The sequence below is a fragment of the Ahaetulla prasina genome, chromosome 4 (assembly GCF_028640845.1).
Source record: "Ahaetulla prasina isolate Xishuangbanna chromosome 4, ASM2864084v1, whole genome shotgun sequence".
Lineage (NCBI taxonomy): Eukaryota > Metazoa > Chordata > Lepidosauria > Squamata > Colubridae > Ahaetulla > Ahaetulla prasina.
Window position 1 is genome coordinate 85,117,249 of NC_080542.1, and position 13,682 is coordinate 85,130,930.

A 13,682-nucleotide genomic window follows, 5' to 3' on the forward strand; every position below is an offset into this window, starting at 1 on the left:
TTCACCCCTGCCTTCAGGTGTCAGGCATTTTAAATAAGCAGCATTTTCACACTATAGAGTTCTCTTGAGTCCTTCATATATCATATTTTTGCATAGCTGGGAGCACATTAAAGTGGCAAAACTGCATTTGAGAACTGGATATAAGATGCTTATTCCAATCCATCCTCCCCACCTCCTTTCTCTCTCCCCCTCTCTCTCTTATCACTGCAGTTTCTGCTGTCTATAGGAGATGGAACACATACACATTCAACCTATTCAGTCACAGTATCCTAGCAGAAAGGAAAATAACTGACAAATCACTGAAGCTCAAGACATTGTTTGACCCACCTGAAATGAATGGAAAAGATACCAAAATGCCCAGCCGTTTATAACGTTGTAATACATGGAGAGGAAAAATGACACAACAACACTGGCAATTCCTGAAAACAAGCAAAATTTGTCAGGCAAATAGAATTAAGTGATCATTGTTACCACCCCCTCAGAAAGAATCAACAGAAGTGTGAATGGTTTGAAAACAATCTCAGGGTTTTTTAAAGTCTCTGTACAGCCCTGAAAAAGATGTTACTGACTTAAGAATTGCTTTAATAAATTAACTGCTTAAAACAGCTTATATTTGTACAGCTCATGCAGAAGCCTTAAAAAATTAATGGTTGCTTTAATTAGCAGCCCAGATGTAATGCTTACACTCCTGTGAAGGTTTGAATCAGTGCTGGCACTATTATGAAGTTTGCAGCAGTTCAATGAATCATTTTTGAAGATTCTCAGTCTTATTCTTTTTTTTTTAATTTCATTTTGTCACAACAGTATACACAAACATCGACATAAAACAACACATCATTAAAGAAATATATATATATAAGCAAAAGTATGCAATAACTAGGTTAATTTGATATAATGAGAGAGAACAATAGGACAGGAACGGTAGGCACTTTTGTGCTCTTATGCACGCCCCTTATAGTCCTCTTAGGAATGGGGTGAGGTCAATAGTAGATAGTTTTTGGTTCAAAATTTTGGGATTTTGAGTAGAGACTATGGAGTCAGGTAATGAGTTCCAAGCATTAACAACTCTGTTACAGAAGTCATATTTTCTGCAATCAAGTTTGAAGCAGATGACATTAAGTTTGAATCTATTGTTTGCTCTTGTATTACTGCAATTGAAGCTGAAGTAGTCTTTTACAGGAAGGATATTGAAATAGATGATTCTGTGTGTTAAACACAGGTCATGTCGGAGTCGGAGGAGTTCTAAGTTTTCTAATCCCAGGATTTCAAATCTGCTGGCATAAAGTATTTTGTTGTTTTCGGAGGAGCGAAGAACTCTTCTAGTAAAATATTTCTGGATGCGTTAGATTGTATTAATGTCAGAGATGTGGTATGGGTTCCAGACGGATAAGCTGTATTCAAGAATAGGTCTGGCAAATGTTTTGTATGCTCTGGTTAGTAAAGTTAGTCCTCTCCTTTACATATTTTCTTAAAGTTAAATTTTAATATTTTAATATTAAAATTCAATATTAAATATTAAATATTTAAATTTTAATATTTTCTTAAAGTTAAAGTTAGTCCTCTCCTTTACATATTTTCTTGTAATTATTTTCATGAAACTTTTCACATAAATAGAACACCCAGAGTGAATGATAGGCCATTAAAACATAGATTCTTCTCTATCATTCTATTTTCTGGGTTTTATTGCAAATTTTGATAGCTATTAGCTACTGACAAACGAGATTTAGCAAAAGTTTGAAATAGTGAAGAAATGGAAGAGGTTTCATTAGAGAAGAGGTACAGGATCTTTCCTGCAGAAAATGACCAAAAAAAAAAAACCTAAACATTTTTCAAAGGAAAAATGGAATGATTGGAATCTTGAACAAAGAGCTTTTCATATTGCAACAATTAATTGCCACATGGAACCAAATGAATCCTCTTTACTTTTTTCCAGCAAATCAATAATTTATGTAAAATAGTGCCATTCTTTCATGGATGAGTTGACCTGGCCATAAGCATCTCATTCAATGCCTTGTGGGTTGTGTTATATAATGTTAGAAGCTGGTAGCTTAGGGCAGGAAACACCATTCTAGAAATAAGAAAGTTGTACCTAACCTTAATCCCTCCTCTTCATAATTTATACTGTTATAGTCAGGTAGCTCAATTGCTTGCCTTAGCTTGTCTTACCTGGATTGATTTTATATTTGCAACTTGACAGGATGGAAATTATGCATGTAGATTTTTTTTTAAAAGAAAAAAGCATTGTTTCTCCTTCCTTTTATCAAAGCTTGTGATGGAAAAGTGGGAACATATCAGGGGTGAAATGCTACCAGTTCAGACCAGTTCTCCAGAACTGGTAGTAAAAAATGCTACCAGTTCAGATGAACCGGTATTTCTGACAATCAGCTGGGTGATGATCAGCTGTGATGCATGATTTATATTAGCTAGAATTATCAGATTTCCTGCTTTCTAGCTAATCTAAATTGCATGGCCCAGCGGATTCCCCCACCCCACTGTTCTACTTACCTTTGCAGACTTGGAAGGCTTCAAAATGTTCCTTTTTTAGTGCTGCACAGGCATGCCTCAGGCAAAGCACGCACTCGATAGCAGACTCATAGAACCAGTAGCAGACTTCAGAGAATTTCACTGCTGGAACAGATGTCTACAAACTTATTACAGCTAGACCTCATCTTACAACCACAATAGAACCCAAAATTTATGTTGTTACGTAAGATATTTGTTAAATGATTTTTGCCCCATTTTATGACCTTTCTTGCCACAGTTGTTAAGTGAATCACTGCAGTTGTTAATTTAATAACTAATTTGTTAAGTGAATCTGGCTTTACCATTGATTTTGCTTATCAGAAAGTCACAAAAGGTTATCACATGACTCTAGGTCATTGGCACAGTCATAAATATGAGTCAGTTGCCAAGCATTCAAATTTTGATCACCTGTCTATGGAGATGCTGCAATGGGTTTCACAACTGTGAAACTGTGGCCTCTGGTGGCTCAACAGACTAATGCAGTCTGTTATTAACACAGCTGCTTGCAATTACTGCAAGTTCAAGTCCCACCAGGCCCAAGGTGACTCAGCCTTCCATCCTTTATAAGGTAGGTAAAATGAGGACCCAGATTGTTGGGGGCAATAAAAGTTGACTTTGTGTATAATATACAAATGGATCAGACTATTGCTTAACACAATGTAAGCGCCCTGAGTCTTCGGAGAAGGGCAGGATATAAATTAAAAAAAACACCTGTGAAATTCAGTCATAATCCACTTTTTTCAGTGCTGTTGTAACTTTAAATTGTCACTAAACGAATGGTTGTAAGTTGAGGACTACCTGTAGAATCAATAGACAAAACAGTGTATCTCTAGCAGGTATATTCAAAACCAATTCTTATCTTTCGTTCTTTAAAGAAGAAAAGCAAGCAATAGATGGACAAGAACCCACCAACTCCACAGAGGTAGGGACTTATAGCATTCCATGTGCCAATGCTCCCTTGGTGCATAAGTTGTCCCACTGCCAATTCCAAGAATAACAATGGCATTCCTTCCACAACTAACATAATCAAGTATGGGATTAAAAATCCACCTGCAAGAGAAACAACAGCATATATAGATCAATCAACAATTTGGAACTTAGCTAAAAGCTTTATATAAGTGCTTACTAATGTAGTTTTTTCCAACGACCATTTTCATGGGCTTCAACACCCAGTTGAAGTATGCTTGCCAACATATCTCTCATTACTTAAAGATACCTATTTGATTGGCCAAATGAATGCTGAAAATTTCTACAAAACTTGTTTCAACAAATTTCTCCAGAAAATACAAGGATAAACAATAAAAAACACCAGAACGTAGTTCCCGATTTTGATAGCAAGAACTTTCTCCATAATTAATGAATGGAATGAGAATTATATGTTTCAGAAAAGACACATACCCAATCTCAGGTACAAAACACAAGAATTGGTCTATACTATATTCTCAATATAATTTTTTTTTTTTAAAAATGTATGCTAAATCAGAATTTTCATAGTTATGCTTGAAAGAATAAAGTATTCTTGGTTCATATGCTAAGCCAAAACCAAGCAACCACATTACAGCTGAGCATTATGTATGAATCTAGTCACAGAACTGGAGTCAAATATCTCCATGGCCACTTCTATTTATTCTGAACTACATTGATTCCAAAATGCATGTCATGATGTTTTAGCAGCACAGGTGCTGCTTTTTCACACTTGCACTACAACGTCTATCTATGAATATATTTTTTTAAAAACCCTATGTTATGAGGCATATTTTGTCACTTGTGCCCCTTACCCTCCTTTACTTGACTCTTCATTGACTTTGTGTTATAATATCTAATTGCTAGGTACATTCCACAAACATTAGGATGTGTGTCCATCCAGAAAGAAAACTTAGCAACTTCAGATTGGTTCACCTTTGGGGAAATGGATTTAGGCACACAGATTATAGCATACAATATAATAGTATATGAAATTGCTTAAAATAAATCCCAGTGGGGCTTTTTCTTAAGAAACAATTGTTTTTAAATAGAAAGGATTCATATCTGGCTTTGCCTGGTTGTTTATTTCTTGCTCTACCTTCCTTTTCCACAATTGGAGCTTGATAATTAGCCTATAGACTGGTAGGGTTTGCCAGAATAATTTTCTGTAAATCACATCTAGACGATTAAGTAGAATCTTTCAAACAGTTCAGATAGAGTAACAGTTAAAGTATAACTAATTGCTATAAAACATTCAATTAAATTATAACCAAGGAAAGTGAAAAAAAGATCAAGAGTACATAAGCACCCAGGTTTTGGTCTAGTGGTTAAAGTGCTGGCCAAGAAACCAAAAGATGTGAATTCTGGTCTGGCCCTTGGCATATAAACTGGATGGATATTTGGGCAATTTAGGATCAGTCATCTCTCTCAGTCCAATTCACCTCTCAGAATTGAAGAAAATAGGAAATAGGAAATAGAAATAGTACTATTTCTACATCTTGAGTTATAGAGTAAGCTAAAAAAATAAAATAGAGCCAGAACAAATATATAGCCAGTATGGGGCATCAGCTGAGGGCATCCACATTGGTGATGCTTTTGCCTGGACAGTATATTAGCTTGTAGCTGTATCCTATTAAGAATATGGACCACCTCATCAGTCTGGGTGACATGAATGCTGGGATTTGCTGGTCTCCCATGATGAGGCCCAGGAGGGGTTTGCGGTCGGTAATGAGTTTGACTCTCGGGCTGTAGAGATATTTGTGGAAGTGTTTTATTCCCGCCACAGCAGCTAAGTGTCAGTGTTCCAGAAAACCCCTCCTGCAGAAAAGACTCCGAAGCCAACATCTTTCAAAGTTCTTTTACTAGCATAGGTAAACCAGCACAGTTGGATGAAAACCAAAATTGGGGATTTGGGTTCCTCCCTCAGTAATACAAACTCCAGAATCTCCACCCTCATGACCCTTTGCCAGTCACATGTTCCAATCCTTAACCGTCTCATGTTGAAGCATCACTCCGGCCACTCCTCTTCCAGATGTAAGCCCAGCCTGACCTTGATCGGCAGGAAAAATGTTGTTATGTCTAATAGCCCCTTATATCCTCACCCCCCCCTCCTACTTTCCCACACCAGAGAAAGTGGCAACGTGTGGAAGTCTTTGGCCTAGTATGGCTTCCAAAGCTGACACTAAGGCTTCCTTATCGAGTTGGCTGTAATTCCTCTTTGCTGGAGATAATGTCTTTGAATAATAAGCTATGGGAGCTTCTTCCCCATCTGGAAGTCTGTGACTTAGGATGGTTCCAATTCCAAAGGAGGAAGTGTCACAGGTCAGCAAGAGTGGAAGGGTTTTGATGTATAGTACGAGGACGCTATCAGATGATAGGAGGTCTTTCACTGCAGTAAAGGCGTCGTTCTCCTTCTGTCCCCATGTCCACACTGCTGTCTTCCCCAGGAGTCGATGGAGTGGGTCAGCAATGGTAGCCTTTTGTTTTAAAAAGATGCCATAAAAGTTCAGTAATCCCGAGGGGGTATAGCCAGCATCATGACAGGATGGTGTGCCCCGGTGCTCTGGGGTGAACGCTGAAATTCCTGCCATTCTGGGAGTTCTCAATGAACCATAGCTGTCCTGGAGGGACAGCAAAGAAAGAAGGCATCAACCGACGTGAACAGGGAAATTGCAAATTCCCTACAGCACCGGCATCCAGCCTTCGACCCAGTGACAGGAAAGGCAGCTATTAGAAGCTGCCAAAGTCAGGACAGCCACACAAGAAGATTGAGCAGGAGGCGAGATCAGAACAGAGTATTGTTACTGGGCAAGTAATTGGCCTACTCACAGGTAAGAAGAAAAAACTTTTAAAGCTCAAAAATTTTCTGACTTAAAGTCAGTGGCTAATTGGCATGTGGAAATTTAAAGTGAGAGGAAGCAAACAACAAAGAGGATTTACAAGACAAAAGCCCTAAAAGAAACAATGTTCCATCTGGAAGAAAATGTAAATGTTGGAAGGAGAAGAAGACTGAGAGGGAGCATCTATTGCTAACGAAAGGATTTAATAGAGGAAGAAAAAGAACTGTTTTTGTATTGTTGGAAGAAATATCCATCTGGGTTCAGTTCCAAGTGGGGACAAAGACACTGGAAACATGGAAGCTGCTTGGAAGGATGGTTTAATGGTGGCCAGGATCACATGGCTTGAGATCCTGAACAGAAAAAAAGGCTGAGATCCTGTGTGCTCCCTGGCTTTATGCTTTTTCTGAGCTTTGAACTTTCTGGGGCACAGGAAGAGTACCCTGATTGGTTGTCAGACCCCCAAAGGGGGTGGGAGTCTTAGCTAACATTGTAGGTTGTCCCTCAAGCTTGCCTGAGCCTTGCCATGTGGTGAGTTTCTGTTCTATTGTGTTGCAAATGATGGTCATTGACAAAGGTGGGGGGTGGTTGCTTTGTCTTTAAAACATGTTTCTCCATTTCTCATCCAGGGAAATATATTCTGCCTTTTTAAATATTTTCTAAAATATTTCATTCTTCTAGGAGGGGGGTGGGTGCTAAATTCCTACAGTATATTAACAAATCACATTTTGTTGCTGAGAGTTGTGAATTGGATTCATTGCTGGAGAAGAAAAAGAACTGTTTTTGTATTGTTGGAAGAAATATCCATCTGGGTTCAGTTCCAAGTGGGGACAAAGACACTGGAAACATGGAAGCTGCTTGGAAGGATGGTTTAATGGTGGCCAGGATCACATGGCTTGAGATCCTGAACAGAAAAAAAGGCTGAGATCCTGTGTGCTCCCTGGCTTTATGCTTTTTCTGAGCTTTGAACTTTCTGGGGCACAGGAAGAGTACCCTGATTGGTTGTCAGACCCCCAAAGGGGGTGGGAGTCTTAGCTAACATTGTAGGTTGTCCCTCAAGCTTGCCTGAGCCTTGCCATGTGGTGAGTTTCTGTTCTATTGTGTTGCAAATGATGGTCATTGACAAAGGTGGGGGGTGGTTGCTTTGTCTTTAAAACATGTTTCTCCATTTCTCATCCAGGGAAATATATTCTGCCTTTTTAAATATTTTCTAAAATATTTCATTCTTCTAGGAGGGGGGTGGGTGCTAAATTCCTACAGTATATTAACAAATCACATTTTGTTGCTGAGAGTTGTGAATTGGATTCATTGCTGGAGAAGAAAAAAAAGAGATGTATTGTTTTGTCTAAAGGGAAGAAAAATATTGGAACATTGAAGGAGTACTTGTTTGAACAGCTGTGGTAAAGATCAAGATTGTAATTGTAACCTGGATGACCTAGGGGAAAAAAAACACATTTGAACTGACTTCCATTATGAAAAAAATTGGGGGAGAGAGAGACAATATTTTGGATTTGAATTTATTTATTTAGATAAATAAATCTAAAAAGTTTTTCTCCTCATATCGAAAATATGGAGAATTGGGAGGAATTATGGGAGATGCTTCAAATGGTGCGAGGGTCTTTTAATGGGAACAAACAAGCAGAACTGTGGCTTAAAAATAAAAAAAGAAATGATAAAAAAATTATGAGGAAACAAGAACAAAAATATAATGTTGAAAAAGAAATGAGTGAGGATAATATAGATGATCATATTGGGATTAGTGAAAGAATAAAAACAGAAAGAGGGAAAGATATTTTAAAAAAGAAAGGGAAAAAAAGAAAAGGCTGAGGGGGGAAATTAAATGAAAAAAGTAGATGATTACACTGGGATTAGCAGTGACAGAACAAGAGAAGAGGAGGAAATAGAGAAAAATTGAGGGGGAAAATTAAAAGAGTAAAAGTCAGAGAAAGGTGGAAAAGAGGATGCAAGAAGGGGAGAAAGAAGAAGAAGATAAAAAAATGGGAGAAAGGGAGAAAAATATTGAGATGTGATCTGGGAGAGACTGAAAGAAAATGGTTAAAAGAATGAGAAAAATTAATAGTAGAAAAGAAACTAAAATAGTGGTAGAAACTTTCTTTTTTTCTGGAATAATGAAAATTAGAAGAAATATATGGATTATTGTAAAAAGATAGTAAAAAAGGTTGAAGTGAATGAAGGAAATTAAAAAAAAGAGAAGGAAGAGAAGTAAATTAAATGCGAAACATATAATGGGATATATGTTTTCTTTTTCTGCTTGTGTCTGACAATGCATGGAATGAAAGAGAATTAAAGTTGATGGTAAGGAAATAAATTTTAAATATATAAAAGAATGGAAAATCCAGCAGATGAAATGGGAAAGATAGTATGGTTTATAAGTGAAAATAATTGAAATTAAGATGTAAAAGGGAATAAAATTGAAATGTTAGTAAATGATGTACAGAAAATAATAAGTATTGAATTGTGAACAAAAAAATTAAGAAAATAAGAGGTGGAAAGTTTCATTAATTGATTGTATGATATAAATGGAATAAGATGAAGACAATGTTAATATCTAAAATATAAGAGGGGAGGTTTGAGAAATATGTCTAATAAATGAGAAAATTGTGGTTGTCTAGACACCAGAAATATTGAAAATAAATACAGCAATGGAGAGAGATAAGAAGAAGGAGAGAGACGGAAAGGGAGAAGGAGGGAGAGAGAAAGAAGAAAGGGAAGAGGAGAGGAGGAAAGGTAGGGGAAATAAGAGCAGGAGAGAAGTTTAGATAGGGAGGAAGTAGTGTGGAGGGGAAGAAAGGAAGGGGAAGAAGTAGGAGAGGAGAGAAGAAAGTAGGTAAGAAAGAAGGAAAGGAATGAGAGGAGAGGAAAGGGTTGCTGTGAAAAGGAAAAGATGAAATGGAAGAAAGACAACCCTGAATATATTTGAATATATTAGGATAAAAATTGAAATAGTTAAAAAAAAAGAATGAAAGAGAATGAATAAAAATGGAGAAATTAGAACTTAAGGGCGAAAGAAGATGTGACTTAATAAAATGAGCAAGGAAATATTAGGAAATGAATAAAAACTATATAAAAAAGAATATTTTGGCAAAAACTGTAACTAAGTAAAATATATTTGAATATATTGAATTGTATAAAATATGATATGGCCAATACTCTGTTTTTAAAAAATTCAGTAGTCCCAAAAAAGGCTTGTAATTCAGCTTTATTCCTGGGGGTTGGGGTTTCTTTGATGGCTTGTATTTTTTTTTTATTCAAAAAGTTTTACAGAAATTTTTTTCCCCCTTTCCCCCCACCTCCCCTCCCCCCTCCCTTCACAACCCCCCTCCCCCCCGACTTCCCGGAACGAGCACAAGATATAGTTAAAAATAAAACAAACATATGCTAAAAAAATTTTCGTCCCAACTTAATTATACCCCTACAATCATCAATTCCTAACTTCCCCCAAAAACAAACAAAAATAATACATCATAATCATTCAAAAACAGTCTGATAACTCTTAGTCTGATATCTACTTTGAATATAGTCAATCCATTTTTTCCATTCCTTTAAGTATCTTTCTTGCATATTGTCTTTCAAAAAGGCTGATATCTTCGCCATCTCAGCCAAATTGGCAACTTTCAATATCCATTCTTCTATTGTAGGTAGTTCTTTTTTCTTCCAGTATTGTCCTATTAGTAATCTTGCTGCTGTTATTAGATTTAAAATCAATTTAGTCTCAATTACTGTACAGTCCGTAATAATTCCCAACAAAAAAAATTGCGGCAGGAACTTTATCTTCTTTTTCAAAACATTTTGTAAAATCCACCAAATTTTTATCCAAAAGGCCTTTATATCCTTACAAGTCCACCAAATATGAAAATATGTAGCATCATCACAATTACATCTCCAACATTTTGCTTGCATATCTGGGTACATACACGATAATTTCTTAGGATCTAAGTGCCATCTATAAAACATTTTATAAAAATTTTCCCTCAGATTCTGTGCTCATGAATTTAACATTTCTAACCCAAATTTTTTCCCAAGTTTCCAATAATATTGGCTCCTGAAAATTTTGTGCCCACTTTATCATACAGTCCTTTACCAAGTCCCTTTCAGAATCTATTTCAAGTAACACATTATACAATCTCTTTATATGCTCCTGAGACTGATTTCTAATTTGCTTTATCAAATTTCCCTCGTTCTGCTCTATACCAATTTTCTGATCTTCCTTCCATCTAGCACGTAGTTGCTCATATTGAAACCAAGTATAATTTTTCCCTTCTTCTTTTAGTACGTGCAGAGATTTTAATTGCAAATTACCTCTTTCAGTATACAAAAGATCTTTATATGTAATCATTTCCTGATTCTGTTCTATATTTATATTCTCTATTGTATATCTAGACTTGCCCATATAGGAACCTTATAATTTAGTTTGTAAGAATATTTTTTCCAAACACGCAGAAGAGCAGATCTTAACACATGATTTTTAAAGGCCTTATCAATGGCTTGTATTTTTGAATTGGTGGGATGAATTCCTGACCCATCGATGAGGTACCCCAGGAATTCCACTTGTGTGACCCCGATTTTACAATTTTCTTTTTTAACCTTGAGGCCTCTCTTTTGGAACCTCCCCAGTCTTTCTCTTAATCTGGCCATTAGTTGTGCCATTGACTCTCCAGATATAAGGACGTCATCGAAATAAGGGATGACCCCTGGAATGCCCTGCAGCAGTCTTTCCATCATAGTTTCATAGTTCCCATCACCATTTCATAGTTCCCATCACCAATCTCTTTCCACTTATGACTGTATGACTGTAATTTGTTGCTGGCAATCCTTATGATTTATATTGATATACTGACCATCAATTGTGTTGTAAATGTTGTACCTTGATGAACGTATCTTTTCTTTTATGTACACTGAGAGCATATGCACCAAGACAAATTCCTTGTGTGTCCAATCACACTTGGCCAATAAAATTCTATTCTATTCTATTCTATCATGCTTTGGAATAACCCCGGAGCCACACTCACTCCAAACTGCAGCCATTTGCATTTGAATGCCCCATGGTGAGTTACGATTGTTTGGGCCTCTGTGGTGACCTCATCCACTGGCAACTGCTAGTAGGCTTGTGCCAGGTCCAATTTGGCAAATATATTGCCCTTCCCTAGGGAATGCAACAGATGCTGTACTACTGGCACTGGATATGCATGCTGTTGAAGGGCCTTATTAATTGTGCACTTATAGTCCGTGCACACTCTGGTTAAGCTATCCAGCTTCATTGGGGTGACTATTGGGGTCGCCCATGTGGTATGGTCAATTAGCTCTAAGATCCTCTGAACAATTAGCTTGTCTAATTGTTCATCAACTTTGGGCTGCAGAGCAAATGGAACCCTGCGAGGCTTGAGTCTTATTGGGGTAATTTGGGGGTCTAGGTTAAATGATATGGGTTTCCCTGTATATTTACCTAGGCTTCCATCAAACACATCACCAAATTTGGCCAGCAGTTGGTCCAATTCAATCCCTTGGACCTGGTGCAATCCCGTGATGCTTAGCCCCAGCAGTTTGAACCATCTAGCAATGTGGGGCGATTGCTGGAGACGACTGTTAGTGGTAGATGGCCATTGAATTCTTTGAAAGGATTCTGACCTCTGTTCTGCCCAGCACACTGATGGGGTTGCCTTGGTAGTCATTCAGTCTGATTTTCTGTGGCTTCGGTTGCATTTTTGAGAGTCTTGGGTTTCGTCGCTGCAGGGTTTTCCAGGAAGTGATGGTGAAGAATGATCTGGTGTCTAGTTCCATCTGGCACGAGCTCCCCTCAATAGAGACAGTTATATGGAATTTGTCCCCGTTGCAGGCATCAGAGTGCCCCACAGTCATTTGATGTATTTCTCAGTGGTCTGGGTAGGAGTCTTTTCAGCACTGGTTTTGTGGGAGCCCCTGCTTGGCTGGTCCCTGCCTTTTGGGTGCTGTTGGCGGTCTGCTGGAGGGTGGGATGGGTTGGGTTGCCCGGCAAGCCTCAGTGATGTGGCCTTTTCACTGGCAGTGGTGCAAAATCACTTCTTTAAAACAGCAAACCGATCTTGTGTGGAATCCCAGGCATCCTGAACAATGGGGTTGTTGAGTGTCCCTGTCTCTGTGGCTTCCCTGTCTGTCTGGGTGCACCTGATGGACAGTGTCATCGTCAACCCCCTTGTCCTCTTCCTCCGAAACTTCGAGCAGGGCTTCAGGCTCTCGGTAGCTCCAGTGAACTCCACTGGCCCTCTTGATGTCAGCGCCAAGGCGTCTGAGGTTTTGGCCACTTTCGCCTTCTCTACAGCATCCTTGAAGAAGACCCCTCATCTCACCATCAGTTTCTTTTGGAGGGTTAGATCTCTCATGCTCAGGAGGATGCAATCTTTTACAATCTCTTCTGGGTTTATGAATTCACACTTTGATGCGTTTTCTTGCAGGTCTGCTGAGAAGTCATTGATTGTTTCCACCTTTCATTGGCACCCCTGGTAAAACTCACACCTGCTGACCATGGGGGTCGTGGCTGGAGCGTAGTGGTCCTGAAACTTGCTCTGCAGTTTTGTCCACAAGATGGATTCAATGTCGGCAGGTGAGACTATTGTCTGTGCCATCTTATAGAACTTCAGGCTGCAGTAGGTCAGGAAAATGGCTCATTTTCAGTTGTCCAGTAGATCTTGGTAGTTGTTTGCTTGCAGGAATGTCCTGAAACGGCTCATGCAGGTGTGCCATTCTTCTGTCCATGGATCGTAGGTTGCCAGGGCAGGCAGGGTCTGGGCAGCCATTGTTAGGTTGGCTGATGGAGGTGTCCGAGAGTTAAGATGGCCATGGCTGCCATGAGGTGATGGTCAGTTCCTCTGTCCTTCCTGTGATCCCACCTTCGTTGCCAGTGTTAGATTGAGGCAAGTAAGAGAGGACAGGAACCTTCAACCCTTTATTAGCTCTGCAAATCCCAATACGAACGGCTCAGCAGCCACCAAGCCTCACTCTTTATAGAGTTCCGGCATACAAGCCAGCCACTGACAGAGCTGAATTGACCAATCAGCGGCAGCTATGCAAATTATTCACATCCGTCCGTACGTAACAGTACTTGAAGGGGAAAGTCATTTTTATATATTTCTTCTCAAACTATTTTTTCTTTTCTGTATTCTGTATTTTTTCTCTTTTTTCTTTTTAATCTTTTAATTTGTAATAGTTTTTAATCTCTTTAATTGTATTTTCTAATAAAATTATTATATAAAAAAGAAGTGCTGCTAGTTACTCACTTTAGACTGCAATAGTCTTGTGCACTGAACAGATTGATGGTTTTAGACTAGGAAGAACCAGGTTCTAATTCTTTTTCAGCCTAGAAGC

At 38.4% G+C, this 13,682-nt stretch overlaps 1 protein-coding gene across 4 annotated transcripts in view; it reads right to left on the minus strand.

The window, feature by feature from the left end:
• The window catches only part of SLC6A20 (solute carrier family 6 member 20), a 62,986-nt gene that overhangs the window by 41,536 nt on the left and 7,768 nt on the right, over nt 1-13,682 (minus strand). For 3 of the 4 annotated variants that reach the window (XM_058181665.1, XM_058181664.1, XM_058181662.1), the window contains exons 2-3: nt 3,433-3,573; nt 328-419 (exon numbers count right to left, since the gene is read on the minus strand). In XM_058181665.1, coding sequence (XP_058037648.1) covers nt 328-419; nt 3,433-3,573 — 233 coding nt within the window. The remainder of the gene's footprint in view (nt 1-327; nt 420-3,432; nt 3,574-13,682) is intronic. The other variant, XM_058181666.1, reaches the window with a different exon arrangement.